Source organism: Phalacrocorax aristotelis, chromosome 6, assembly GCF_949628215.1.
Source record: "Phalacrocorax aristotelis chromosome 6, bGulAri2.1, whole genome shotgun sequence".
NCBI classification, from domain to species: domain Eukaryota; kingdom Metazoa; phylum Chordata; class Aves; order Suliformes; family Phalacrocoracidae; genus Phalacrocorax; species Phalacrocorax aristotelis.
The window spans coordinates 48,522,974-48,550,945 of record NC_134281.1 but is presented as its reverse complement, the minus strand read 5'-3'; the positions used below and the strand labels follow the sequence as shown (position 1 = coordinate 48,550,945).

The 27,972-nt window shown below is 42.8% G+C and overlaps 1 protein-coding gene across 1 annotated transcript in view; it reads right to left on the bottom strand.

Moving 5' to 3' along the window:
- Positions 1-27,972, bottom strand: part of TRABD2B (TraB domain containing 2B) — a 292,849-nt gene that overhangs the window by 38,563 nt on the left and 226,314 nt on the right. The window contains exon 5 of the mRNA XM_075097676.1: positions 7,408-7,498. Within this exon, the coding sequence (XP_074953777.1) occupies positions 7,408-7,498 (91 nt within the window). The remainder of the gene's footprint in view (positions 1-7,407; positions 7,499-27,972) is intronic.

The following is a 27,972-nucleotide window of genomic DNA, read 5'->3' as shown; positions in this document are numbered from 1 at the left end:
TGCAGGTAAAAGAGCTCCTTGCAAGCAAAATTACCAGCAATTATGCTCACAGTGAATCAAGCAGCTCTACTGAGTGCAACAAAACCCACAGACCTCTTGCTGGGGGAAGTCAGCTCTGGAAGTGGAAAAGCTATCTGCCCTAACGTGTGAGGTCTCTTTGCCTGACAACGTGATAGCGAAGGTAAAGGAAGTCGGCGCTGCAAAGACAGAGTGACAGCAAACAGACCACAAACTTCCTTAGATAAACGACATCTTTCAAACTACACAATACCACTTGATACCTTTGTGCCCCTTGAGCTGTTACAAAGTGCAGCTGCACTTCAGCCCAGATTGATATCACTTGGGACGGAGGCCATCAATCCAAAGGACAAGTGCAGGCTGAATACACAAACACAAAACTCACGATCTCACCGTTTAGATATAACGGTGGAGAGGGCATGTTGCAGTTTTTCCAAAGGCTTAAATGAGCTAGTGACACTGCCCAACTTGACCACGGGGCCTTCAAATAGAAGAGGAATTCATCTCACAAAATGATTAGTCATCTAAAACTAGCCAGACACCTACTGCAAGCAAGTTGGGCCAGCTGTGTAAGACAACCATAAGCAGTCTCTGGAAAAGCCAGTCCTTTTACACTGACTGTAGTAAGCATCTGCACAACTATGTGAACATACTCTTAGTTTTCTACCAATTCCCTCATGGCTCCCAACAACCAAAGACAGGAGAGAATCAGCAACAATCTCATACTGACAATGACCTCTTAAAGCTACTGGCATGGATGGAAGCCTTGCTGTTGACTTCAGTGCAGTTTGGATCAGCTTATCTCTGGTAACTACAGACTAGAATTTTCATCCTACACTAATGACCTCAGGTGAAAAGATCTGCATTAGAACTGGCTGGAAGCAGAAAGAGTATGAAAAAATATCTTCTCCTCTGGAAACAAGAACTCCAGTATTTGCCTAGGAAATAAAGTAAGAACTAGCTCTGAACTTCCGAAGTCTTCAAGGCTCTGTAAGTTGACTATTAGATAGTTTATGGCGTATGAATACAGATCTCCTAAAACTGATGGGCTGCAGAGCTGCAAAAGCCCTAGAAACCGTAGCATTGGCTTCAGGACAGCTCAGCAAGCAAGCTGCCCTTGAGCGAAAAGAAGCACGCTCAGGCTCCACAGCAGCACTGTGTGCAAGTTCCCAAGGAACAGAATGGTACGGATTATGAAATTTTTTTTTCAAAAGAAACCAGAAATTTTGGCAAGGATAAAATCTGATTATAGAGACAAGTGAAGGTCCCAATGGGAGAGCTAGTCAAGCACAAAAATTCCTGATTTTTGTTCCATATTCTTTCACCCACACCATGAGTTATCTTGCTCTTTCCCAGATTTTTTTTTGTAGCAAGTTGCTAAATTCCACTCTTTCAGAAGGTTTTAAGCATTTAAAGGTGGCCTAAAGAGCATGCAGATGCACTGGCCCTAAGTAATGTGCTGCTCAGGAAGTGACAGGATAATTGAGTTTCTATGGCTGAGAACTTGTAAGTTGACTTTGCTTCTCTACGAAACCTTGGAGATTTTCTTCAATTTGTTTCCCCCTAAGTGTTACTTCGAATAGCTCAGACTTTGTGGCTGTAAGGTAATTATAGACACAAAGACAATTAAATTGGAAAGGAGGATACTTTAAAGGCACGTGGGAATCCCTTGAAAATGTAATGGGTATATATTCATGACTAAATATTTTAAGCATTAAGTAGTCATATTCTCCAATATTACATGAGGCAATAAATTTGCCAATGCATGCAGATGAACCCCATTTAATCCCTATACACCTCTTACTGCTAATTCTGCTGTCAGAGAAACCCCCCTAAATATTGGGCTTGCTTTTCTTCCAAGGGAAGGAAGCTAGTGAGGGGAGTATGATCCTCAGGCTCAGATCAAGTGAAAGATCCAAAGCTTTACAATAGGTTTAAGAACTGCAGCATCCCAACAGGGAGATTATTCCACCCACAGAAAAAAAAAAAGTGCGCATTTTTCTCTGTCTCAGAAGAGAGGGAATCCAGAATGGGCTAACATCTCTCCAGCTCTTCTTTTTTTCTCAGTTAACTCAGTTGTTTCCAATGAGAGTGTAACATCTCTCATATTTTTTTTCACTTGTCTCTTTTCTAAATAAAATTTTACTTATTTCACTACAACTTTAACATTCTCCCAAACACATCCTGAACATTAACGGCTAAGCAGAGTAGAGTAACCCCGCCAGGCTGGCACCAGAAAGCCGAAGTTGCTCGGGCATCCCAAGGACCTTGGCAACTACTGGGAGACTCCTGAGGGCTCTGATGGCATCCATAAGTTTCTGGGATGTAATCTATTGAACTGGTACTTTTACCAGCTTGGGGCTGTGGAGAATGTTATGCCAAACGTTTTCTCATCTCTGCATATCACCTCGTGAAGGTTATGGATCCTGATGGAGTGCAATGGCTGCATCACTGTATGGATCGGGTGTGCTTTCATCCCGTGGGGAAGAAGAAAGCATTCATAGTGAAGCAAAGACTTCCACCGTGAGACAATACTGAGTAGGAGAGCCAGGGTCACACCTATAGGATGCTGTAGGGAAAGGTGAAAGAGCAAGCTCTTTGCTTCAGAAAGAAGGAAAGGAATAAGCTACAACAGCAAGGACATGTTGCTTCAACTGGGGCAGGAAGTTCAAACATAAGGAGGAAGGGTAATTAATTTCTACAGCAGAGCTCTGAGACTTTACAATAAACTCTCAGATGGGCAGAAATAAAAGGTTGTCCTGAATTCTCCTGTTCTGAAAGAAGGCAGCATTGAGCATAATACCAGAAAGAGCAGTCTGATGGAAAAGAGCACTGCTGCATGTTTTTCTGGCCGAGAGAATGGTGCGCAGTACGTCAGGGCTTGGCGTGTGGCAGAAGGTCAGAGCCGATTCTGAGAACCCAGTAACAATAGAGTCATCACAGACACAGGTGCTTCCGGGATTGATCTTGCAATTTGGCTGTTTCCAATTAAATGTGAAGCAGCTGTGGCCCTTTATCTGCTCAAGTCACTGGAATCCATTTGAGGGGAAACTTTCTTCCATCTCCTCCTCTCTCCCCACCCCAAGCATGCAGCTCTGCTTTCTGAAGACAGAGAGGGGCAGGAACGGCCAGTTGGCAGAGGCCCCACCAAAAAATGTTGCCTTCTTTATCTCAGGGCAAAGCAATGAGATACTGATTCAGCCATTCATTTTCCAATGCTTTTATCTGGGGACAAGGAGGACAGCCAGCAAAATAAGAAGGTTGCTGTTGAAGGTTGTCAGGCAAACAAATTTGGGACACTTTCTCTCAGGCAACAAAATAAACTAATGAAGCCAATGCGAGGATAAGTTCTCAAGTGTTTATGGCATTGTTCTGCATGCTGAGTATGACAGGGTTTCTTCTACATAAAGGGATCGAGCTTTAAAGAAGGTATTTTCAATACTCAGGTGGTGAGATTCTAGAAGGGGCTCAGAAAGGTCAGCACTGGGCCACCAGGCAGATCAACAGGAGCTACGGAATTTCAGAAATCCAGTCAGTGAGAGCTCCCAAGTAGCTCCACACCAGTTAAGTGTACTTTGTATGAACTGTTCTTTGCCAGTTCATTGATTCTGGAGCCATCAAACCGCTCCATGTCTTGGCTATCTCTTCTAGCCTGCCAAGGTCTCACTTTACTCTTCCCTAGTACCTTAAGAAAGGGAGAACTTGGCTCCAATTGTGCTTGTCACTAGACAAAGAAATGTGAGACTCGACATATTCATTTTGGTCGGCTTAAAGAGCAGCCATTTCTCAACCCATGCTTAGCATTTTGGACAGAGGAAGCCAATGATTTTCTGGCTTTAGCCAGCCTGCGCGTAACAAAGTATAAACAGCTTTGGTCTTTGTCCTGTTTCACTCTTTCCAAGGCTTTTCTGATACACAGGAACCATACTAGTTATTTTAGAAAAAGTCATTCTCTTGTCCTTTCTGAAACTGAAATGGATGGCAGAGCTTAAATGTCATACCAGACTACCCCACCTATTTATGGTACCACTGCTTCATTGTTATTGAACAATAAAGATCAGATTACTAATAATTTCAATAATAATAATGTTTTAGGAACAGAGATATTAAAGAAAAAATAGTATTTGCTTTTGCAGCAAGGTAGCATTGGTAGTAAGCAGGACGTTGCACGAGCATTTTGCTAAAGTTACTTTCACTGTTTCAAATAATGGGACCTCCGACTTAACCTGAGAAAGGCTGTCCTGCAAATTAATGTCAAGAAATCATTGATATTCAGCCAAAACCATCCTCAGTTTCAGTATGATACACCTTCAAATATTCCTATGTGCCAGCTCAAATTGTTCCTCTTTCTGCACACAATCCATCCACAACAATCCTTTTTGAATTCTCTTGGCCAAAACGTAAGCATGCAGCTGCTTCAGTTTTTTCCAACCCTTGCATTTTTTCCACGTGCTGTCCACCCCCACCAATCTCTACATTAGAGTCCAGCTGATCTTCCCTGAACACTATCCAATTTTTCAGTTGTCAGCGCCAGAATGCAATACAGTGGGCTTGACTCCCTTATACAACTTATTTGGAGGTAAATCAGAAATGTCTCTTTTGGGTTTAAGCACAGGAGAGAACTACCTCTTATTTCACATATGGCTCCACAAGAATCAAGATCAAAACACCTGCATCTCTATAATCCATAAAACAATGCCTATGTACAAGCAGCTCAAAATCTGTTGGGCTTCTACTTGTTTATTCTATGTATACATGTGGTTAGTATAGCCACAGCCCTAAAATGATTCCTCTTCTGGGACTTTCTAACTGTTTTCAAATGCTTTTATTTCATCTTTTAGAAAGGAGAGAGGAGAGCAAAAAAGGAAGGGTAGACAAAAACGCAAGGTTCCTTAAGAGTCTCAATTACAGCAACATAACCCCAAAATCAACAATTAACTGGCCATGTTTTCTGAATATGCTGTTGACTTCTGCCATAACTGTGTTTGACTGGACTGTCCTTTGCAGCTCACCCAGAAATTGCAAAATAGGGAGACAAAACGGTTTGCAGCAGCCTCCTGGTTTCTAAGGGGGAGCCCCCAGCAGTTCTGATGGCTGCAGCCCCAGCTGTAGGATGATGAAAATACAGTCCCAGATGTGCAGGTGTGGGAGTCTATTTTTTTCCTAAAGGCAGCAAGCTGTTTCCTGTGAATATATTTAAATTCTCTTTATTTAAACTTTCTATAATCTTCTACTGTTTCTGCAACGTGAGTAATGCAAATTAGTGGCAACTCTTGATTTCTTTACCATGCCATTTATTTTTCTTTCTGTATCCTCATCTAGGACTGGCTGATCTGCCTGGATCATCAGACCACAGGAAAACACACAGAGCATCTAATCTTTATGGAGTACAACCATATGCTCTCTCTCAGGTCAATCCAGTACTCATGCACAACAGTATATCCTTTAATAAAATTTTGTACTTCCAATGTTCAGACCTCTGGAATTAGGGTACTAGTCCAGACAAAGGGACCAACCTGCCCCATGCTCTGGTCTGGAGCTGGGAACAGAAGCTACCAAGTGTAGGATAATTCCACTGAGGACATATGCATCGCTCTAGGCAGCAGCCCAAGTGTGCTTGCTTTCAACTACATCTCCCCCAGTGACTGACAATTTCAGGGACGAAGAGGTCATGAACAAGGGACACTGCTGCCAAGGCAGGGGAATGCATACACAGAGATGCCCCATATTGCAAATAAGCCAACATAAAGCAGTGGCTTTGTTTCAAGTTTCCTGCCCTATCACGTTATTTCAAGTCTGTGATGATGTGTATAGACATATCCCAAGACCATAAAGAGCAGAGACTATTATTGGACATCTCTCACACTACTGTATCTCTCTCTCTTCTCAGGGGCTTGCAAACAGCCAATAAATTAATAAGCTTCACAATTTTCAGTGAAATACTTTTCATGGGAAGATGATACTTTCAGCTAAATGAAAATTGCTGAGGTATGTGCCTACTTCCCTGAGAGGGAAGTTTCTTTGTCAGAAACCTAGGAATGGTATACCCTCAGCTGTTTTGGTGCAGTTTGCTTGGTATTTCTGCTTTGTTGTATTTTTAGACCACAGGCATTTTTGTCGATTTTAGCCAAAATTTCCAGTCAGTTACAGTGTTTACTGCTCTTCCCTGTGCCATGTCAACTTTTCTCCCTCTGCCAAAGTGCTTCTTAAACCTCCTCTGAATATATGCTCTTCCTTGAGTTTGATAGCTTTTTCTTCCTCTTTTCCCCATTGTTATTTAAGACTCTGCTTTTATTGCTCAACATATTCCAAGAAGCATTTAGGATAAATGCTTTGTCAAAGACACTTATGTACAGTTGAGCCATATTATATTCTGTATGAATCATTGCGGATGTTTCAGAAACAAGGCTAGATCAGCCAGATTTTCCAACTATATTAAACATAGCTTTTTCAGACATGGTCTACTAGCCCTGCGATTAATCCTCCATATTGAAACTCACCTCATATTTGGACCATGTCATGTCTGCCCACCAGGGACAGAGGCATGCTGCTAACACTTTCTCATAATGAGGACATCAATCCTATGACAGAGCAATCTTGGCCAATTTTTATCTGCAGATTGCAGGGGAAAGGCTAACTTTGCAAAGCTAGATGGTCTCTCACCATCCCTCACAGTTTCATTGTCTATGATATCTTTAGACAGAGACCTCATCTAAATGGCCAGAAAAAAGTCTAGGGGAGGTAGGAAGTCTGTTTCACCAACTGAGGACAATTTTGCGTCATATTTTACCTTATACTAATGAAGAGTGCCAAAACCCTGGTAATCAATCCTTTTTGCCTGCTTTACTTAATCAGCTAGATGGAGAAACTCAGGGAATAATGAATTGCTTTTTACCTACCCACCACACTTTCCAAGGTGCATCTACTACATTAAATCCGGTCCTTCAGGCAAAACTGAAATTTCACCTAATGAAGAGCAGCCTGACAGAGAGGCCCAAAAAATGAAGTTGGTGGTAGTCTACTGCCCTGCAATCAAGAAGCAACTAAAACCCCACGGAGAGAAAAACACAAAACAGCTATTGTGGAAAACGAGCGGAACAAGATGTTTCTTGAAAACAGAAAGAAAAAGTGGCACTTCTGATCTGGTATAGTGAAGCAGCTGTGATATAAATAATGTCCCCAAGTGAAAAGGAAAACAGCCATTGAGACTCCATGTTTCAAAACTCACACACCAGATGCTTTATAGTGCACTTTTTGTCTGGAACTTGGGTGAGAAAGGGAGGTTCCTCACCCACCTCCTACACTAATGCAGTAATCTTGCTTAGTCACAGAAAAAAGGGAGAGAAAAAAGGAGAGAAAGTGATTAATAATTTGTGGGCAGCTGCTTACTTTCCAATTGGTTGTCCAGGAGGGGTGTGCTCCACTTCAAATCCTGCTTGTCTCAGCACATCAATCACAGTGTTGTTACCCAGGAAGTGACCTAAAATACAGGCAGAAAATAGCACTGTCAATCAAACTGCTCCTCTCACTCACTTGAGTTTCGTCTGTTGGAACAACAGGTTTGGGAGGCAAGGTTACCAGAAGCTAGACCAGCTCCAAAAGCAAGAAAGGCACGTTATGCAATTTGTTGTAATTCAGGCTCAGCTATTCACCACATAGCCCGCTGCAGCCTTTGGCAACGGCCAGAGGATGAGACAGCATATAGCATGATGCGGTCTTCTTCCACCTTATTTACCCCTCCGTCCCCTCACATGGCCAAGGGACTGGGTGGATAAAAGAAAACCTGGATGAATTGCTAGTCTCATCTTCCACTGTGGCCATTTCTAGTATGTGAACAGACTAAATAAACTTCTAAGATGATATCAGAATGACCCTGCAGTGGCAAAAATAACATTACTAGGGCTTTGGCTCATGAACTGGAACAACATACAACTCTGATGTCCACTCTGCTCATCACTGTTCATGGATATCTGTTTATGAAGCAGCTCTGAAGCTGCTGTCCTGTACCCTCAGTGCTTATCTACCTAAAACAGCAGTGATTCAGGAATTGCTTCATCATCTGCTCAGCCACCTGCACAGGGATGGGAGGAGCTGGGATGGTAACCTTATCTCTCCCAAAACATGAGGATTTAGTCCTGTAGATCAGGGCTCTTGGCTAGAAGAGTAAAGGTCGCATTCCTGTTCACAGAAGTAACAAAGAGCCCAATAAGTATTGCAGCATGTACGGGCCTTGAAAGAGTTTACTTAAGGGAGTCCTATATACTTGAGGTCTGAACCAAATCCCATTGGAGTCAACGGGAGCCCTCAAAGGGCTTTGGGTACAGACTCAATAAGGCAGTGTAATCCCTCCAAAGCTTTCAACTTATTGTCAGAGTCCCACATTGTTTTCAGGATGGGTTAGACATAAAGAGGCAAGAAGTCCACTAACAGGTTTATTAAAATCCATGTAACCCAGTAACCTGTCTCCAACGGTAGCCCGTGGTGAATATTGAAGGTATAGAAATATACACATGAATGACACCGAGAAAGGACAGAATAATCTTCCTCCATAATGCCTATTAGCTTCCAGCTCTGCATGGCTGGGTGACCCCCATTTACACCCAGGTCATCGCATCTCACTGCCAGCTCTGAATAGACCAATTCACTACGGATGTGCTCAAGCCTCTGCCTCCATGTACTTTTTGCCCTGTGACACCTTGCAGCAGGGAGTTCTACCATGTGCTGCATGTAAAAACGCACTCCTCTGGTTTGCTGCTGCTTGGGGGGTGTGTGCTTGCCTTAAGTACGGTGTAAGTGTTTGCAGGAGATGTTTGTAACTGGCTGGCTCCATAGCAGAGCCAAATGCCTTGCATAAAAAACCCAAGACAGGCAGGTCATGCCCAGGTCTCTCTCCATGCATGCCACTGTGTAAGGAGCTGGCATAACTGTCAACAGAGTCACCCCTAGGACACTTTACCCATACTGCACAAAGTTGCTATAATTGAGCCCCTAGTATTTGCTAAGGCTGCATCTCTGCTCACACTGCCAACAAGGGTGCTAATTAGCATCAGTTGTGGGAATGATGTAGTCGTATGGCTTTTAGTGCAACTTGCAAGCACTGGTAAGAGCTTTTAGCCAAAAGACATTTCTTTAAATGATTAAACGTACATTTACAGAGCCCTAGCGTGTTCCAGGATTCCTCCACTTCCTTTTAAGAAAACTAAAAATTTGATTTTCCCCTAACTAACTTACAACAAAAGCCAAAGGAGCAGAGTGCAGTCCCAAAAATGTGTTACACAGCCTCAGAGATTCAAGAAATGAGACATTTGTGAGTGATTAACTGGATTTGATCATATCCTGGTTTTTTATGCAGTCGCCAAGGCAAACAAAGGTCTCCATTCTGTCACTGGCAAAGTGACATTGAGGAACCAAAGTCAAAGGTGTCAAAGTCAGAGATGTTTCTGAGTCCGTAGCACAACACTCTACTTTCCCTGAACCGGAGTCTTAAATGCCAAGAGATTTCTTAATGTAAACAATCGTCCTGAATCCAGCAAATCTTTGACATCATGGCAGTACAAAACCCCTCAATTTTAACTGCTTTAAACCCAGGGAAAAACATAACTACGCAACAGCTCTGATTCCTCATCCACAAAACGGTAGGACCGTCAACAATGTCAGCTTGCCCTGTTAATACATCCTTTCCACCTGATTGCAAGATTTCTATACGGACCGTCTTTGTCTTCTACTTGTCCTAACTTCTCTGCTCAGTGAGAAATCACATGTTGTGATTGATTTTGTATCCATCTGTTTATTTTACATCACAGAAACACTGTTGTGGCCAACTCATTATCTCACTATGCACACACTACAAGCAACTTAAAGTCATGCTCTACCTCAGTGATGGAAAAACTGAAAACATGCATGCTCCGACCAGCAGCCTTCCCACCCGACACAGACATCTTCCCAACAGTGATCCATGGCATCTCATGGCAAGGAGCTCCTCAGGATCAGAGATATATGGAAAAGGAAGGTTTGAGGAAAAAGGTGGCACTTGAGAGGTCCAGTGCATGTGGGTAAAGTGAAACATGAAAACACCCTTGTGTCATTGCTGTACTTCCAGGGTTAAAGAATTCCTGGAAGAAATGTCTTTGCTTGCCTCCTGCTGCTAAGTCCATCATAATTAGCCTTCCCAGTTTTAAAATCCAGGAAAATTTTCTATATGAGAAATTTCTTACATGAAATTACTCTCCTTGGTCACATACAACTTGAGATAAACATTCATTTGTTAGATATTGACAACAATATAATACTTTTGACAGCTTATGGCACATAATGAAAACCAATTTAACCTGTATATTAGAGACAATTAAGCTCAGCATCAGTGAAAAACATCAAATCCTTGCCTCTGGCTGCCTATATGAGCAAACAGAATATGTAATAATTGCCAGAACTTTTATAACATCAGTGGATTGATTTTTATTTATAGATATAAAAAAAAAAGAACTTTTTATATATGTGTGTGTGTATGGCGTATAATTCTGCTAAAAACTTTTAAAAAGTTCTCTGCCTGGCCTGGAAATGTTCATTAAAAAAAGACATCAAGAAAGTATGAACTATTGAAGTTAGCGCATCTAGAGATATATCAGACAGATTAGAGAGACAGGGGAATACTCTTGCTTTCCTGTCACTATACCCTCTTCAGTCTAAACCTGAAAACCTGAATAAACTATTCTTGCAGTATTAACCAAATTTACCTTGACAGCTGATGAAAACTAGATCCAATAGCTCAGAACACTGACTGCCTTGGGAAATCCACACAAGTATGGGAAGAAGAGAGAAGGAAGACAAAAAAGATTTCCTAGATAGGAACCTGAAGTGAAAGTCTGTACTTGGGCATAGAGATATGCAGTACTGCCTCTCCTAACAGTTTAAGACTTTTTTTCACACACAAACAAACAAAAAAAAAAGATGTGGATGCAGTCCTTCCACCCTCTAAGGATAAGGAGATACTCACGGGATTTGCCTGAGGACAAGACCAACTGCTAAACACAGTCATTTTGTAGCTTGAACACAAATGCAGTGGAGCGGCTAGCGTGGCTCACTGCACTTGGGGGTGTTTCTTCATTAGATTTGATAAGGCCAAGATTATTCTCCTTTCATTCATGTCTTGTCATTTTGAGCCAGAGGATCTGGAGACACTGGAGGAACACATTATACAGCATGGTTGCTAACATTAATCAAACACCTTCCATCCCTGGTTTGCTTTTTGATTTTTAATTAAGAACTGTGCTTTGGACTACACAAAGCAGATGCATGTAATGCATTTCCTTATCTCCCCAAGGTTTCATTTTTCACTGGAAGAAAGAAAGAATAAACTATTTTTTTTTTTACTAAAAGGTGAAAAATACATGATTTCCCTAAAGCATGTGCATGCACACATGCTGCTGAAAAAAAATGCATTTTCTTCCTTTCTTAGTGGAATATCCTGAGGCAGAGAGAAATACAGCTCTCAGCCAACTCTAACAGTAACAGCCATGTATTTTCTAACTGACCACAGAAACTAAAGCTCTCCTTTACCATTTCAGACATTCTGATGACCCCCATCAATAGTACACCTACACGTAAGCTTGCATCCCTCAAAAGTGAAATGAATTTGGGTGTTCCTACACAGAAAAATAAAATCTTGTTTTGGTGACAGAAGCAGAAAAAATGTTTTTAAGCAAAAGTTATGTACTTTATCTAGGTCTAGAGATCTACTACAAATTACTTTGTCTCTTCTTTCACAATTCCTTTGTTCCACGGCTTAGAAGGATAAAGGGGTACAAAGGACCAGGAGATAATTCCCTCACAAAGGACCTCCATGGCCAGAGCCTTTGAAGTTGTGCTAAAAAGCCTTGCTAGCCCATTAGCTGACACACAGCAGAAACCTGAACTGTTTCCATGCACACTACAAGCAGAGCTATTTTCTGCACAATTAGTCATAAAAAGGGCCAATGTAAACTGTGTCGGGAGGTCTCAATTCTTTACATTCTCCACACAGTGAATCAGACGTTATGTATAACGTTTTGTTGCCATTTAGACCTCGGGCTGCTTTGCAATCAGGAGGCGGCAGTCTCTATTCCTCCTCTCTCGACACTGATTTTCAAGGCTCTTGGCACCACCAGAATGTTTATGGTAGTTAGGCTTCACAAGAATTAGTGTAGGCAAAAATGCAAATGCTGAAAGCTGCACGTTCACAGTTGGGGCAAATACTTACTGGTTCCTTTGCTTGCTGCCTCCAAAAGTATGCCTCTGTTTCTCTTATAATGAGCATGGTCAAACCGAATATTTTAGAAGCTGAATGATGAATGTGTCAAGAAGAGGCTGTGGTAAGGAGTTACAGCAAACAGCTCAGGCAATGAATTTTATCTTAATTCGCTAATTTCTCCATTATAGCATTCCACGCTAACCCAACAGTCTCTGGGTAACAGCATGAATTTACTAGGGGGAACCACATGACATCCCACATTACTGTTTCCTGCTATGGCAGATGTCCCAGATCCATGATGGGGAATCAGTTTTGTGGATAAACTCTCGAGATTTCTAATTCCCTTCCACTCCTCCTCCAGCATCATAGCTGTTTCTATCCTTGCACCCAGCCATTCCTTGCTAATGAATATAATCCTTTAAAAATTGGAGGCTCTTTCACCCTTTCTCATAACAACTCAGATTTAGACCGCTACCGTTGCCAGAGGACTGCTCCTCTTTTTTCCTAAACCACTTACTTCCCTGAAATCTCACTCTAGTGGTAGGGATTGCATTGAATCTGTATCTTGAGTGCACTTTGACAAGGAGCAAACATTGGATTTGCACACAGATCTTGCTTTTGTAGGTTGGATCTAGATGTATCTAAAATTTTCCTCCAGCCCGAGTACCCTTCTAATGTGAAGTGTCTTATCAGAGTATAAAAAGTGACATCAGGTAACAGACAAGGTAGGTGATATGCAGCATCTAGTGATGCGTATGATATTAGGACTGCCTGAAAATTTTTATTTTAGATTTTACTAGTAACATGAACAAACTTAATGCTCATGGGGATCCAGCAGGAGAATTTTATGGGAATTTTCTGGGAATGGTTGCAAGGACCCCAGAGTGTTCCTCCACCTCACCCAGTTAGTATGAAACAACGTCAGCCGTACTCTGTGCCAGAGGGTGAGATATGCAGTGTATGTATCATCAGCATCCCAAATGCATTACTACCCACAAACCAGATATAACAGAAGCTTACTAGAGGCTATTATTCAGGTTCAAATCAAGAGATGCGTGCGGGCTTTCCAAAGAGAAAGTGACTTTCGAAGATGCAGAAATGAGAGGGCCTTGGGGCAACTCCTGGGTAGTAACAGCACCCAAATACTATGGACAGCAGATACCATCTGAGACAAGCTCATGGCTGAGTGAACTGGCACCCCACAGAAACTCAGCTGCCTCAGAGACCACCCCCACTAATCCGTTGATGCATCCTTGCCACAGAGGAGAATGGCTGGTGCTCAGGGTGTACCCCACCTTTCAGAGAAGTCTGTCACCCAGGTTGTTGGCTTTTGCTCCACTGCAGGACACGGTTTTACACTGTGAAATTTCAGCATTATGCAAAAAAGCTGGGGAGGAGAACTGGAGATGCAGGGAATGAGCTTTCGTCCTCCTCTGGCAGGAGTATCCAGGCCCAAAGCATGCCTTAAAAAATACTTTGTACAAGCCACGTGCAACAGTCTTGTAAAGCAGGCTTTCATCATAGCCTCCTTACATCATGCCACCCCTTCTCCAAGGCAGATGGAGAAATCATTTTCCCTCCCTTGTTTGATGTTGTTATTCTCCGCAGTTGTGAGGAACTGACTCATAGCCACTTTTGGACAGTCACGGGAAGCGAAGCAATAAAACATAAAAGGCCAAAGCATGCAGCGCTTTGAACATCCAGCAATCCTCCCATGGCTCTCCTTCATTCTTTCCTTGCATGTAATCACCTCTCTCCCCTCTCACCCACGAGCACTTACAGAATATGCTCTGGAGAAAGGCCACACCGTAGCCAAGGGGAGAATGGAGCGATGAGGGGCCAAAAGTTGAGGGGGTTACTCAAGATTGAGGCCAGTGTAATGGAGCACAGATTTGTGTTTCCCTGGGGTGTCTTAGAGATTTGCAGTGCAAGAGTATACTCAGAGCATCTCAGTCTGAAAGACAGACAGAATCCCACAGCCGCCTTCTATTTTCTTGCTGTCCCTTGATATAATAAACTCCACTCCCCTCATGTCTCTCCCCTTCTGCTCTTCCTCTCTGTTTAGTCCCTCTGAGCATTCCTGTTGAGGGCATGGAGCTATTCTGGAAGCACCCAAATGTCACACACTGGAAATTCTTCTCTGCAAGTGGCCTGGAGTGCAACGCACAGGGCCCTCAACAGGTTCAGCACGAGATGAGACTAGACTTACCAGTCTGGGACCTGTGCCATGTTGGCATAGTTGTCTGCTTTCAGACCCAAAATAGTGCCATCACGTAGGCTCAGCCACTCAGTTCTGTGCTATCTTCGAAGCCTTTGCACACTTTCCCTAGCAGACTTGCCCTAAATAAATGATGAGGAAAATAAGATGATTTTTTTTTTTTTTTTAAACAAAAAGCTCAATTTTCTTCGAGTCTAAACCAGCTGTTTCACTTAGGTTAAGAAAAACAACACAAGAAAGAACTGAAGTGAGGTCACCTCCCAAGCATCTCCTCTGGTCTCTGTGTCAGACCACAGCAACAACTGAGTTGTGTCAGACCAACACAACAACAGGGTTCATAGCTGTTCCAGACATTTCAAAATGAAGTGCCCAGTCTAAGCTGGTCAGTCTCACTGCAGAGGATGGGCGCCTCCACAGAGCAATTCATTCCAACATCTCAGATACCAGGTTTAGGTAAGAACATAAGCCCTCTGTACAGTTCTTTCTCCATTGACCCTGTGAGTTTAAATAGCTCCTTTAGCCTCAGCATCTATCAGATATAGCATGATGGCCCACCAAGCTACCCTACCGCTGCCCAGAAGGTCACTGCACAGAGCCCAACCTTCCTCCCCATCCTCCCCTCTTCTGCCCTGTCTGCCACCTTTCTTACCATGCTATTTTGCAAGGGAGGGGGAGCTGTGTCAATCTGTGCTGGACAAGGTGCTCTGGTTGGTTATGGGACCTTTTGGGCTATTTCATGTTCTAGCTTTATTTAGATGGCATTAGAGTAGTTTTCCACAGTGAGAAGGTCCAACAGAGGACAACCCTTTCAGTACATATTCCTAAAGAAATAATTCACTGGATATCAAGGATCCAAGTGTAAAGGGCAGAGGGAGGTGGATGAGTAGCTCACAATATCCTATTACCTCAGCCCACTATGTCTAAGATATGAAGAATTCAATCCCTTCCTGACTATGCTAAGGAAAAATGTCCCTTGGTGGGTAAACAAGAAAGCCTAGAGATTTGAAGTGTTTATCTCCTCAAATGTATTTGTTGTGTTCGCTGGTATAAGCTGAAACAACTTACCAGGACCAGAAATCTGTAGAAGGAGGAAAATTACATGGGTAGGGCTGAAGTAAAGGTTGGCCTGTTATTTTGTCCCCAGGTTTTACTGTGAGTGAAGACAGGGCTTGTCAGTCTGAGATATTGCACGGACGATGGTTATGAGCATTTTCCTCTATAGCTGAATGCTCATCATTGAATCATGTTGTTGGGAACACACCTTTCTGTACAAAGTTGTGAGGTAAGGTGTGACTGGAGGTGCGTGCCAGCCATGGAGCTGTGTGACAGGGAACGTGTCTCTGTGTCCCTTGGGCGATCCTCTCCAGTGGACAGGGCCAATGTACAAAATCTTGGGAACCTCACCCATCCCCAGCACGGCAGCAGGAGACAAGGTGTTGAATCTGAGGAAAATCTAGAGAAAAACCAGCATCTCTAAAAGTCTTCTCAGGGTGCTGAGACCTCTCTCAGACTGACAGCTAGGACCACCAGATCACCTAAGTGCAGATGGCCTGCTATGAAATGCACTGTCTTTATGTACATTACTGTTCGCCAGTTGTCATCAACACCTGAAGCAGTGAGGAAATCAGTAAGGAAATGCTATCTCTCTTTTTTTGCCCAAGGCACCTAATTAGCGTGCTTACAGCCCTGCTGAAGTAGACAACACACTCCCATCTGAACCAAAGTTATCAGCTCTTTTCACGTAAGCCACTGCCAGCCCCCCCACTGCAGGAGAGCCGCCACAGTAAAGTCCCAACAGCTGGTGCTAGGCAGGTAGCCTCCAAGCAAAGTGTTTCATATCCCATTGCAAATCCCCCAAGCCATCCCGAACTAGTCTGGAATGCACATGGACCTGCTTGCCAAAGCCAGGCAAGGGATGGGATGGGGGGAGAAAACTTGTTTCCATACCTCCCTGCTCCATGCTCGTACTTTGCAAAGAAAGTAACTGTGAACACGTTGCTAAAACACCTACAATGACTTCATGGAGTCTGAGCTCAGGGCAGCTTCAAGCCTTGGAAAGCTCCTTGGTCATCAAAACAGCTTTTTGCATGCAGAGTATCTCATTGAACTTATGGAGACATCTCTGTGGTATATCCCAGCAAGGACCAGATCTTGTAGGACCTCAGCTTTTCTTAGGACACAGACATACTATGTATGCAGCATCTTTGCCTGCTTTAGCAAAGGCTTCTGGCAGGTAATAAGGATGCATTTAGTAGCTTGCTGTAGGAAATAAATAGTGGTGAGGATGCTGGTATATAACTGCAGGCTCTGGGAATCAGAAGTTTAGTGACTTCCAGAGCTGGACTATTGAGTTTGTCTAATCCCGTTTTGGCCTCAAGGATTCATTTGGGTTCCACAATGTCCTGTGGCCACAGCGTAATTGTGCATGATATGAAACAGAACTTCCCCATGTTTATTTTGAACCTGCCTGCTGATAGTTTCATTAGGCTCTCCCCAGTTTCTCCAGTTTGCACAAGCACAGGTCTAAACTGGGGGAAAAAAAAAATCTTGCTCTAGTGTGAGATTAAACCATTCCAGGAAAGTTAGTTGGGGGCAATGTCTGTCAAATCTGTGAAATTACTTCAAAAGACTACAAGACAGGCTGTCATTTTCTGTTTGAAAATGAGTTTGAAAACCACATATCAAAGTTCCCAGTTGACATGGATCCTTGTGTGTTTTTTCTGGTTTTGACCTTAGTCAACTATTTTACAGACTACACTGGTTTCTTCATCTTCTCCAGGAGCCCCTTTCTGGTGGTTTATTTGGATTGTGGATGTCTCATAGTGAAAAACAAGGTGATGCCATAGCACAAAACACAGTGATTCCTCAGCAAATTGCTGGCCCCCTGAAGTTTACGGACTTAGGGCAAACTCTGTGCTGGAGCAGAGTACCGATGCTTTCTAGCCCGCTTCTCGAGCGGTGCCCTGCTGGCTTAGGAGAATGGGAGCTATTTTACCAGACTTTTCAAGAAAAGGAAACTCTTCCAGAAAATGAAAACCCAGCCTCTTGAGTCAGTATCTTCTTAAATATAAAAGCTTCACACTGTTATAACTGTTGATGGTTCATGCTTTTCCCAGAAAAATCCAGCTGGCCACTGGATGTCACTGTTGTTGCAGAAAAACACACTAGAAAGTTCACAAATCAGGCTGCGAATAAGGTGAGGTAAGTCACCCAAACCTGGAAATGGCCTTTTCTTTCAGTTAACCAGCACAGTGCTGGTGGCGCTTGGAGGCTGCCTCACAGAGTGAGCAACTGGAGGCAAGGCGCACTCAGTGGTGCTGAGGACTCCATCGCCATCCGAGGGAAAGTCCTCCATGAGCTCATGGACCCTGACTCACCTGTGCCCAGATGTGTGTCCCCTCTTCTTGCTAGCTCCTCTCTGTTTTTGCTGAGGTGTGTCCCCAGTGAGCAACTGGGCCTGCATAACTCATCCAACCTAGCCTCTTTGGACTCAACCCCTTCTCTTCTGCCATATAGTCGAGCACACTGCAGCAAGCACATTTCCAAACTTGTCCTTAATCATGGATTAAAAGCAATTACACATAGTTTCTGCGCTGTGGTTTTTGCTACACTGCCCTTTCAGCAGTGTCAGCTTAGTTGTATGACTTCCAAGGTTTGAGCTAATACATCCATTGAAAACAGCTTTGTGTTATGTAGGTAATTTGCCTCCTCTGAATTACACCAGGCATCTCCAAACCCACTCAACGACACAGAGGAAACCTGACCTAAAAGACCTTTCTGAGCCTTTTAATTCAGCTAAGGACACCTTTGCACCATCATGGTGAGCCTTACCAGTGGACTTTTACAAGGAGTGTTTTGAGGCTGCAGGCTGAGGCCCTTCCCTCTGTGAAAGCAGGAGAAACAAGCCCCAGGAGTCCACAAAACCCTTTCAGATTGGTGTCACCAGGTGCAGATGGTGCTGCTGTAGCATTTCAGGAGGTGTAAACCGGGACTTGCTTCCTACATTACACTCCAAGTTTGAGGCTTGCTGCTTGATTCATGCCTGCTCTAACACCAGGAAACAAACCCAGAAAACAAGGCAGATCAAAACAACGAACTATTGCCCCTGAGGAGAGAAGGAAGGCAGGAACACACTGCAGACATTTGTTAAGCTGCTTAATATGGTGTTGCAAGACCCTCAGATACATGTGGTGTGGGAAGAGATCTCGAGTACCTACATCTGGAGAGCTGTCTCTTTTGAAGTGCAAAGCATGCCCAAGGCTGTGGAATAATAGAAAACCAGGCTAGAAAGTACCCATTTTAGTCCATCTAAACGTCATAAGTTAGGAACAACTCTGCCTGGGCATGATGGATCAGATCAGCTTTGACCCTAAGGATGCTGGTATAAATTAGAAGAAGGATCTCCATAGGACACTTTGCAAGATTTTTGAAGCATTAGGAGATTCCTTGGCTGTGTCTTTTCTTCATTATTTTTTCTTTCTTTAAAAGCAAAATGGAAGAAAGAAACACTCCGGTGAGGATGGACAGTCCTTTGGCTAAAAGTCTTCTAGTGGAAGGAGTGGGGGTTTCTAGCCAGCAATGGCAAAGACTCTACTAGGAGGGTCAGTAAATCTTATCTGTCAAAGAGATTATCTGTGTAGTGGTAAAAAACCAGAAAATAGTCCTGTGGTATTTAGAATTTCTCAGCTGCAAAGGTGCTGTATGAATACAAACAATGGTCACTCCCAAGCTCATACGCCACCACTCTTGGAGACCGCCTGTCACACCCCAACAGTGAAGAGCTCCATCTTGCAAATGCTTCCATTCATAAGCTACTATGTGCATGCAAAGAGTCGTATCAAGCCTCCACTCCCCTGTGCACATAGGATACTTTGCTCACAGATGTTAATTTTAATTGACCGAAAGTCAAGGAAAGCTGTATGCCTGAAGTACTAACTCGTACATGCTGTGCCTGCGGAGAAGGGTTTTTTTATTACAAATTTATTCCTAATTAGACTATCAAATGTGTATCTACATTCCACTCATTACTTTGTGAATTCCACCCACACAGATCTATTCTCAGCCACATGGCCAAACATCCTGACCAATTTCAATTTAGGTTTTTTTTTCCTGAATAAATGTATAAACACATAGATTTTCTATATACATCCATGTTTTGAGCAAGCAGAAATACTTGATTTGAATCACCACTGCATTACTCTGGCTTTACACTGGTATAAACACTAGTGGTTTTAACTGTTATCTCCTGCTGCCCAGCTGTGAACGCTGGGGAAAAGGAGCAACAATGAAGATAAGCACAATTTATCTGAATCTCTCTCTCATAATATTGGCCCAGTGAGCAGACTTCTAGTGAAACCAAAAAGAGGGAGAGTCACTGACCCTGTTAGTTTTCCATGACACAGCCGTCCACTCTGACACATGGTCACATCCAAAAGTTGAGTAAGTTATTACGGAAGTTTGGAAACCTCAAAATACACACAACAGATTTTGAAAAACACTGCGGTTATGTGGGTTCAAGCATGCTTGAGGAATATGTTAAAACCCAAGCAAACAATCTATGTCTTTGCCCCGCTTCTGTTAACACACAAGTGTGTGCACACATCACCAAGCTTGCATTGCAAGTTGCAGCTCTGTTATTCATAGCCTTCATTAAAGAATAACAGCCCCTGTTTGAGTATCACGAGGCAAAATTGTTCACACATGTGGACCAAACAGACACACCAAGGCTGCACCCTTATGGTTTCTGAGTGACAAGCTTAATAAGATTATGCTTGATCTTTCTCTTAATAAAGCTGGATGACACTCAAGCAAAGCCTGGGTTTTCTTTTAATGGTACGTTAAGGGAACCCAGAGTCTGGCACAGCTGGAGGCCTGAAGTACTGAACAAAACTTGGCACTGCCAGCATTCCCTTACGGTCTCAGACCTCACATAATGAATATTTATATCTGTGTATATATACACGCACATATATTAAATGCCTATTATTAGTTGGTCAAGGTCAATGCTCTGGGTAACAGAGCTGGATGTAATACCAAGAATGATGACGGTTCTTTTTTTCTTGCGTTATGAATCACACAAATTAAGCAACCCACAGTTTATAGAGTCTGCAACATGATGGACTGCTTTTAAACCACACATACCAAAAGGAAGGAGAACAACTCCAAGAAATAACAAAAGCAAAAGAGAAGTGTCATCACCTTACTGTTTAAACCTGAACACAGCAGAACACAGAGACTCCTGCTTAACTTTAATAACACCAGCAGCCTTAGCCGACTCCAGGGGAAGCAGTCATTTGCTTGAGATAAGTCAGGGCTCGCGTGTTTTGAGGCATTACGGGTTAGAAGCTAAATAGTGTTAGCTGAGTCACACTGATTTAAACCATCATTGCAACTGGCCCAAAGATTACAAAAGACAGAACACAAAGAAATCACTTAGAGGAACAGGGAAGATATAGTACTGAATTTTTATTTTGAAAAAAAAAAACCCTCCCCAGTTAAGACTCTACTTTTGTAAAAAGAAAGCTTCCTTAAGGACGAACTGAGCAGTCCCATCTTCCCTTCCCCTCGTCTCTGTCAGCTGTTACACTAAGGGTACAGCTATGCCTTCGCATGTGCTCAGGCTGCGTGTCTGTGTATGCGTACCAGTCCTAACAGATAAGTCAACGGGTCTCAGGCTTAAACAGGGAGTTCATGATTGAGCTGGGAACTGGATGAACATGGGGAGGGGATGGTTTAGACTGTGTAATTTATCTGCCAAAAAATTAGTTTTTGGGATAACCAACCAAAACAGTTCCCAAATTACATTTGCTGAGGAATACTGATGAGGAATTTAAGGGCACTGAAATATTGTCTTTTGATATTTCCAAAACAAAACAAAAATCACAGTTTTATTTCAAAGCATTCAGAAATAATTTACTGAAATGTAATATATGTACGTTTAATTTCAAAAAGAACACAAACAGGGACATTAAATTAAACAATTAAACACTTTGCATAGCCTGAATTTTCTTCCAGGCTTTTGTTTTGGTGAGAGAATGAAAACATTTTTGTTCGGCATTGACCCAATATAACTTTTCCTTCAATCGTTTGGTTCAGCCAACAAAACAAGACATAAATCACTTTAACAGCTCTAGACGGAGCCCAGGTCTCTGTTAATACAGATGAATTCCCAAACTTCAGCCCCTCTCTTTTCCGCGAGACCTATGGGCAGTACCTTAAAGCCTGAGCACAGTGTGGGACCTTCTCTGTCTGTTAAGGACATATCCATGTACAAGTTGTTCATGCTAAGGCCAACTCAATGTCTGACCATGGAGAAGTGGGCCAGGATGGGTGTTTGGCAGAGCCAAAAAATCTCTTCACAGAGTCCCATCTTCTTCCTACTGAATTCAAGGGAGCTGATCAGAGCTTTATGCTATAGAAAAATACATGAGGCAACTCTGCTTCCTTTGTCTTCAACTCAAAGCACTCAAATTCACTTCTGGGGCTACATACCTGTCCGGCCCAGCTCTTTATTCTTATTTACAATGCTTAAAAGTTTCCCCTTGTGTCCAATTGGTTCAGAAGCACTGAAATCAACAGGAAAAAAAAGCCTAGAAGGCATCTCCTGTGCAGTCTGTGGTCCTTACTTTCAGCTGCTTTGAAGATGACGGAGCTCCAGAGCACTGAGCACATGCATTTAGAGATGAGCAGAACGTGAATAGGAGACAAGATCGTCTTGCCTAAACAGTCTTTTTCAACCTTAATGATTCTATGATTCTAAAAGCAGTAGAAGAATATGCATTCTTGCAGGAATTCAGCCAATAATTATCTGCTCCCTTCACTGGATGAAGCTGAGATCATCCTTGACTGAAATAAGAAATTCACTGCTGGCCCTTTCGGCATTTTTTTATCCAAACCCTGCAGTACTTTTCATCCCACCGAACTCCACCTATAAAGCTCTCACACTATATTTTGGCTGACTATTCTGGGCTATTATATAAGCCCTTTGGCACTGGCCTGTCCCAGATTTTTCTCAACCTCCACGCTTTTTCTCACAGCCAAGTTTCTGCAGGAAACAAAACACTTTTCATTGAGGCCAATTAGCTCAAGAACGTCAAAAGGGGAAAAAAAATCAAAAGGCTTTGGGTCAGTGACAAGAGCAATAGAGAGGCCAAGAAAATGAAAGGGACTTGTTCTGAAAATCTTTTTTACTATGTCAGAGCCAATTCCCAATGGAGTGAAACAAGAACATTCCTAGAGAGATTCGAGATCTGTTGTGAATTCCCAAGGCACATTAAGAGTCTCACTTTTCCCTCTGTCTCTCATTCTTTTCCAAGGTAGATCATGGGGCTCCAGAAAGAAGATAAGTCAAGAGATCTATACTGTGGTCTCAGGCACTCAGAGTCACAATGAACCAAGGGTTGGGGAGTCCTATAGTAATGCTGCAAAGTTTCTCTTATTTTTGAAGAAAGAAAAAAAATTGAATCAGAACTCTATTTGAAATTATTTTCTTTGTGGTTGAGATATTGGGACTGCTTCTCTCAAGAAGCACTCACTTGTTTTCCTGGCAAAGTAACTGGTCTGTGCCTCTGCTGCCCCATCTTTAAAAGAAGCATAATCCACTTTCCTCCCAGGCGGATGTATTTGTCCTCTTACATGCCTGTATATTGATAAAATTACTGATGACTGAACTTTGGAATGAACTTCAGGATACCGTGACTGCTGCCTTTCCCCGCCATCGCCACAATGCTCATCATTGACTCCACGTCCAGGAGGAGGAGGAGCTCCACAAAACAACAGACACCTCTTTTTTCCATGCTTGTAGACATCAGACCTGCAGACTTGTCAGTATTAGAACTGAAGCTCACCTTTCAAATTGTTTGAAGTATTAATTGAAAGGATATCGGTCTTCGAGGGCCCGAGGCTGCTACTGGGGCAAAACACATCACTGTTTTCCAGCTGAGCTTTATTTAATAATGGACTTTGCACTTCTGAATCTCTTTGGAAAATAAATGCCACATGGCATCATAATATACTGAGCAAGGGATAGTCAGGACTCCAGCAAATAATTCATAATGACATCTTTTGGGTTAGTTTTTATGATCTTCTTTGTAGGACAATGCCACGAGTTGATCTTGAATATTTCACCATGAGAACAAAATATTCCTCCTGACATCTAGCTCTGTGTTCATGGGTTCATTTTTTCTGATGATTAATTCTGAGTTCATGCAGAGTGTGTTCAAGATTACACGGATTCACATTCAGTTGACCATATCTGAGAGGATTATTTTAGTGTGCCCCAGTTTATGGCCCATGAAACATGATCCCTCTTGTCTCTCTGTTTCTCTCACTCTGCCAGCAGTATTAGTCTAACAACCAGTACTGGGAACTCATATTCTCAGCATAACAGCTGAAAACATCTATTTTTCTCTATGAAAACCAGCTCTCATTCAGTGCCTTACACTTGCTCTGCTCTCAGTGCCATCAGCCAAACAGAACCCATGAAAACATCAAAATGTTTTGAGATAAACACCATTTAGACTAAGTTGACATTTCAGGTTTGCCTCAGGCTTGACAATTTTTGGTGCATCTTGCACATATTACTGCTGTTACGAGAGATACTAACCTGAATAAGACAAAGCACAGTGGAAACACCCTGATGCCAACCGAAGCCATTGCTTGTGTCTCTCTGAAGAGCTATGACCCACATTACCTACACTGGAAGAACATTTCCATCTCTACCCAAGAGATCGGCACCAGCAGCGCAACGTCGATCCTGGCGTACAGCAGGCAGATGTGCTGTTTAAGAGTCTTGGCAATGTCTGACCATCTTTCCTATCATGGTATCATTATCTTGAGCCAACTGCCAGCTGGCCTGGACAGTGCTTGATGCACGAAATGCAGAGGAGCTTTCAACTGACAACACCCTGTAAATTATACATAGCAATATAATTTCATGTGCAGCCCCAAAGATCTCAAAGCCGTTGAAGGACAGAAATTAGGGTCCAATGCTGTGACCCTTATTTAACAAGTGTGAGCTAATTAGAAAGCTGTCCCATTGAAATAAGCAGAGTTGCTTGCAGAACTCTAATGTGCAGCCGTGCAATTTAAGAATAAAATAAAATAATTAATTTATACTGTGGCTGTTTCTCAAAGCCACAGCCCAACCAGATCTCCTGGTGCTGTCCTAAAGCAACTGAAACACAGAGCATTCCTATTCCAGAAAACCCTGTCGCTGGTCAGTTACACAGTTACTTTGGAACCAACAAGTAACAATTTTTTCAGATGTGCAGACAACCTACAATATACTTATGTGTTGTTAAGTAGCCTAAATTCACGCAATTCAAGAGCTGAACCAGAGCTTCTGCTGCATACAACCTCACCTGAACCAACAGGCAAAGCCAGCTTGCTCATAAAAAAGAGGAAGATTTGAACTATAAACTTAGAAGTAAAAATCCCTATAGCAATTAACCGTATTAAACTACTGTTTTTCAGTATCATTACTGCTATGACTAGAGTTGCCGGGATTTTCTTGTGGTACTATCATGCATCCCTTCCATCCCATGTCACTGCAACTGCATGCAGAAAGCAGAGGTTATGTACACCATTTTACTTCAACAGAGAGCGCCTTTCACAACCCCTTGGCAATTTTATTTTTCTTTGACTGATGCTGTCAACACATTATCTGAAGCCTACCTCCGAGTGCAAGAGCTCGGTGAGAGTGTTTGCATTGCACTTGTGCGTTACGCTACACCCATGCGCGGGCACCCTCTGCCCCATCACTCACCGATCCCGCTTTCTGATCACTTGGCCACCATTTGGATGAAGCCCAATTCCAGCCCTCTCTAAGCACATAACACAGTCAAAGAAGGAAAGACAGTTCTTTCAGCTGTTTTCTGCTGAGATTCAATGAGTTGTGTGTTTATTGCTTCCTTCTTGAAAAGAGAGTTGTCCTGTAAATACTGTGCGTATGGGAAAGATCAGATCCCACAGTTTTTTCACTCATTATGGGGAACTGCAACATTCTCTCTGCAGCACGCGTCTTTTGCAAATGAAGACGGGAATGAGACTATCTTTCAGTAGCTAATAAATACAACATGTTTTCTTTGTCAAAAGATCCTGAGTACAGTACTACTATGGAGTAGCAAACTAAGGTTCCTTTCCATTATTGTCTCTAAGGATTATTATCATAGTTGATAGAGAATCCTTTAGCTGATCATAGAAAAGACAGCATACCTTAACCTTGACTAGCTGACAGCCTAGGATGGTGAGAAGCAAGGAATACTCTCTGCATCTGGAATTGCAGGGGAAAAGCATCCCATCCAATTTTCCAGGAAAGAATTTGGCCAGGACATGAGAGCAAAGGATCCTCTTTGCAGAGCGTGCTACCGAACCATTAGTCACTGAAACCCCTGCCCGAGGCTCCTGAGTCACTGCAAAAGAGAGGACCTCACCGTCCCCTGACGGCGTGTGGGGGAACGGCCAGCGCTGATGCACAAGGCAGGGAATTTCTCCTGAGCTGCCAACAGCTCCCCCAGCACCTGGTTTACTCTGCTGCGGCTTTTTTCCACCCATGGCTTGCGCCAACCGACAGCAGTTAGCGAACAGCATTAAAGACCACTTGCCAGCCCTTGGCACTGGGGCGGCAGAAAGAGGATGCGAGGAAGGGATTGCCACAACAGGGATCAGTTTCCTTTCCAATGTCGAGCTCCTTTTCCATAACACTGTTTTGATGTGTTCAGCATCCAGTACCTTGATCCTGAAGACTCATAATATTAACAATTCCACATCCACACAAATGCCAATGTACTATACACACAGATAGACAAATATGTATATATTTTCCTGCAGAGGAAATACGATATTTATGCATTATAAGATGATCAAGGAGAATATAAAACCAAGAATTCTGGGCTATCACCCAAACCACACAGCTTTGAAATCAGTGGTGTGTTTAAAAAAAAACAACAAACCCCAAACCAAAAACCCAACAAAAAACTCCCTACACTTCCTTCCAAGAAAACTGTCTAAGTTTTCCAATCTGTTTACGATTGATGTCTACCCACAAGAGACTAAAATCTAGGCTGGATGAGACTAGACTGGCATACAACATCAAAAACATCTCCTTCCTGAACTGGGGAACAATACCGTAAGTGTCTGTACACAGAGGCAGACCTGGTGTTGCAGAACTTTTTCTCCAAACCATTATATCTGCTTTTAATTTCCAATGAATCAGTGAACACATCTGTAGGCTGCTACTCTTCCAGACCAATCCTCTTTATTTTTTATTCTCAGAACTCATCTCTCTTTTCCTGACACCTGCTCACTGCTCCCTCTGAAATACAGTTCAGAAATATTCAAGTACTCAGAAGCATTCAAATTTCTTTCTCTGGAAGACGCTCTCCTTAGCTCTGGCTTTAATTAAATTGTATTATATGTGATGTAGAAACAGGTGAATTAAAAAATATAGTAACTAAGGCAACTGTAACTTTCTAACATAGAAAGGTAGGGTACACAGTGGTCTCCAAAGGCTGGTGGTAGCTGGGGCACGTGATAAGTACAGTTCTGCACAGAAACAATATCCAGATTATACAAGTACAACTGCAATATATCTCTAACTGCCCCAATCTTACTTAAGTAATATCTAACTCTAAGAGTTTCTACTAGTACTAGTGTAATTTCTCTGGAAAGCTCAGTTAGTGCCTACCACAATGGAAAGCATCCTCAGTATCAGCTAAATCTTCAGCATTGAGCCAAAGAATTGCTTATGTGAATTCTCCCTAAGTCACAGATCTGACAAGGCATTAAAAATGGACCTAAATTGCAAATACCATCACTTCCCACTTCCAGACTACAGGCTCCAACCCAGAGGCCAGTTTTGGAGCAAGCCTTGTCCGTACCCCAGGAGCAATGAGGGAACATCACCTGTTCCTCGCATCCCGCTACTGTTTTTTAGACTTAATGATAAAGCCACCAGAGTCGTGTTTCCTCTGTGGTAATGGAGAGCTGATGCTGCAGGTATGCTGGGGTGTCTGGGCAGACTTCTGCTAAGGGCTTGTTCTTTCACCCGTGCTTGACTGGTAATACTACTTCAAACACTCGTTCAGTTAGGACACGAGGCTGGGTCTTCATGAAGAAATGAACAGATGTTTCACCTACCAGTCATCGCTGGGGCGATTGCCCAAGACCTTGCAGCCTCCAGGTTAGAGCTAGGACTTGCTGGTGTGGAGGGGTCCATGGGAGGACAGCATTACTACTTAGGTCCCTGCCTCCTTCCTTAATGCAGTCTCCACACAGTCTGACATTCATGTCTTTTTATAGCAGAGGAGGGAGTTGTACCATCCTTATTAACCAATGGGACTCCAACGCATAAAGAGCTAAAAACTTGTCCCAAGACCAACAGGTGGCCAGTAGCAGAGCAGGAATATGAATATAGATCTCCTAAGACTGACAGTCATGTCTTGAGCTCTCGGACTATGCTTTGCACGCTCAGATGAAGCATGGCCTGATAACTTTATGTCAACCATTTCCC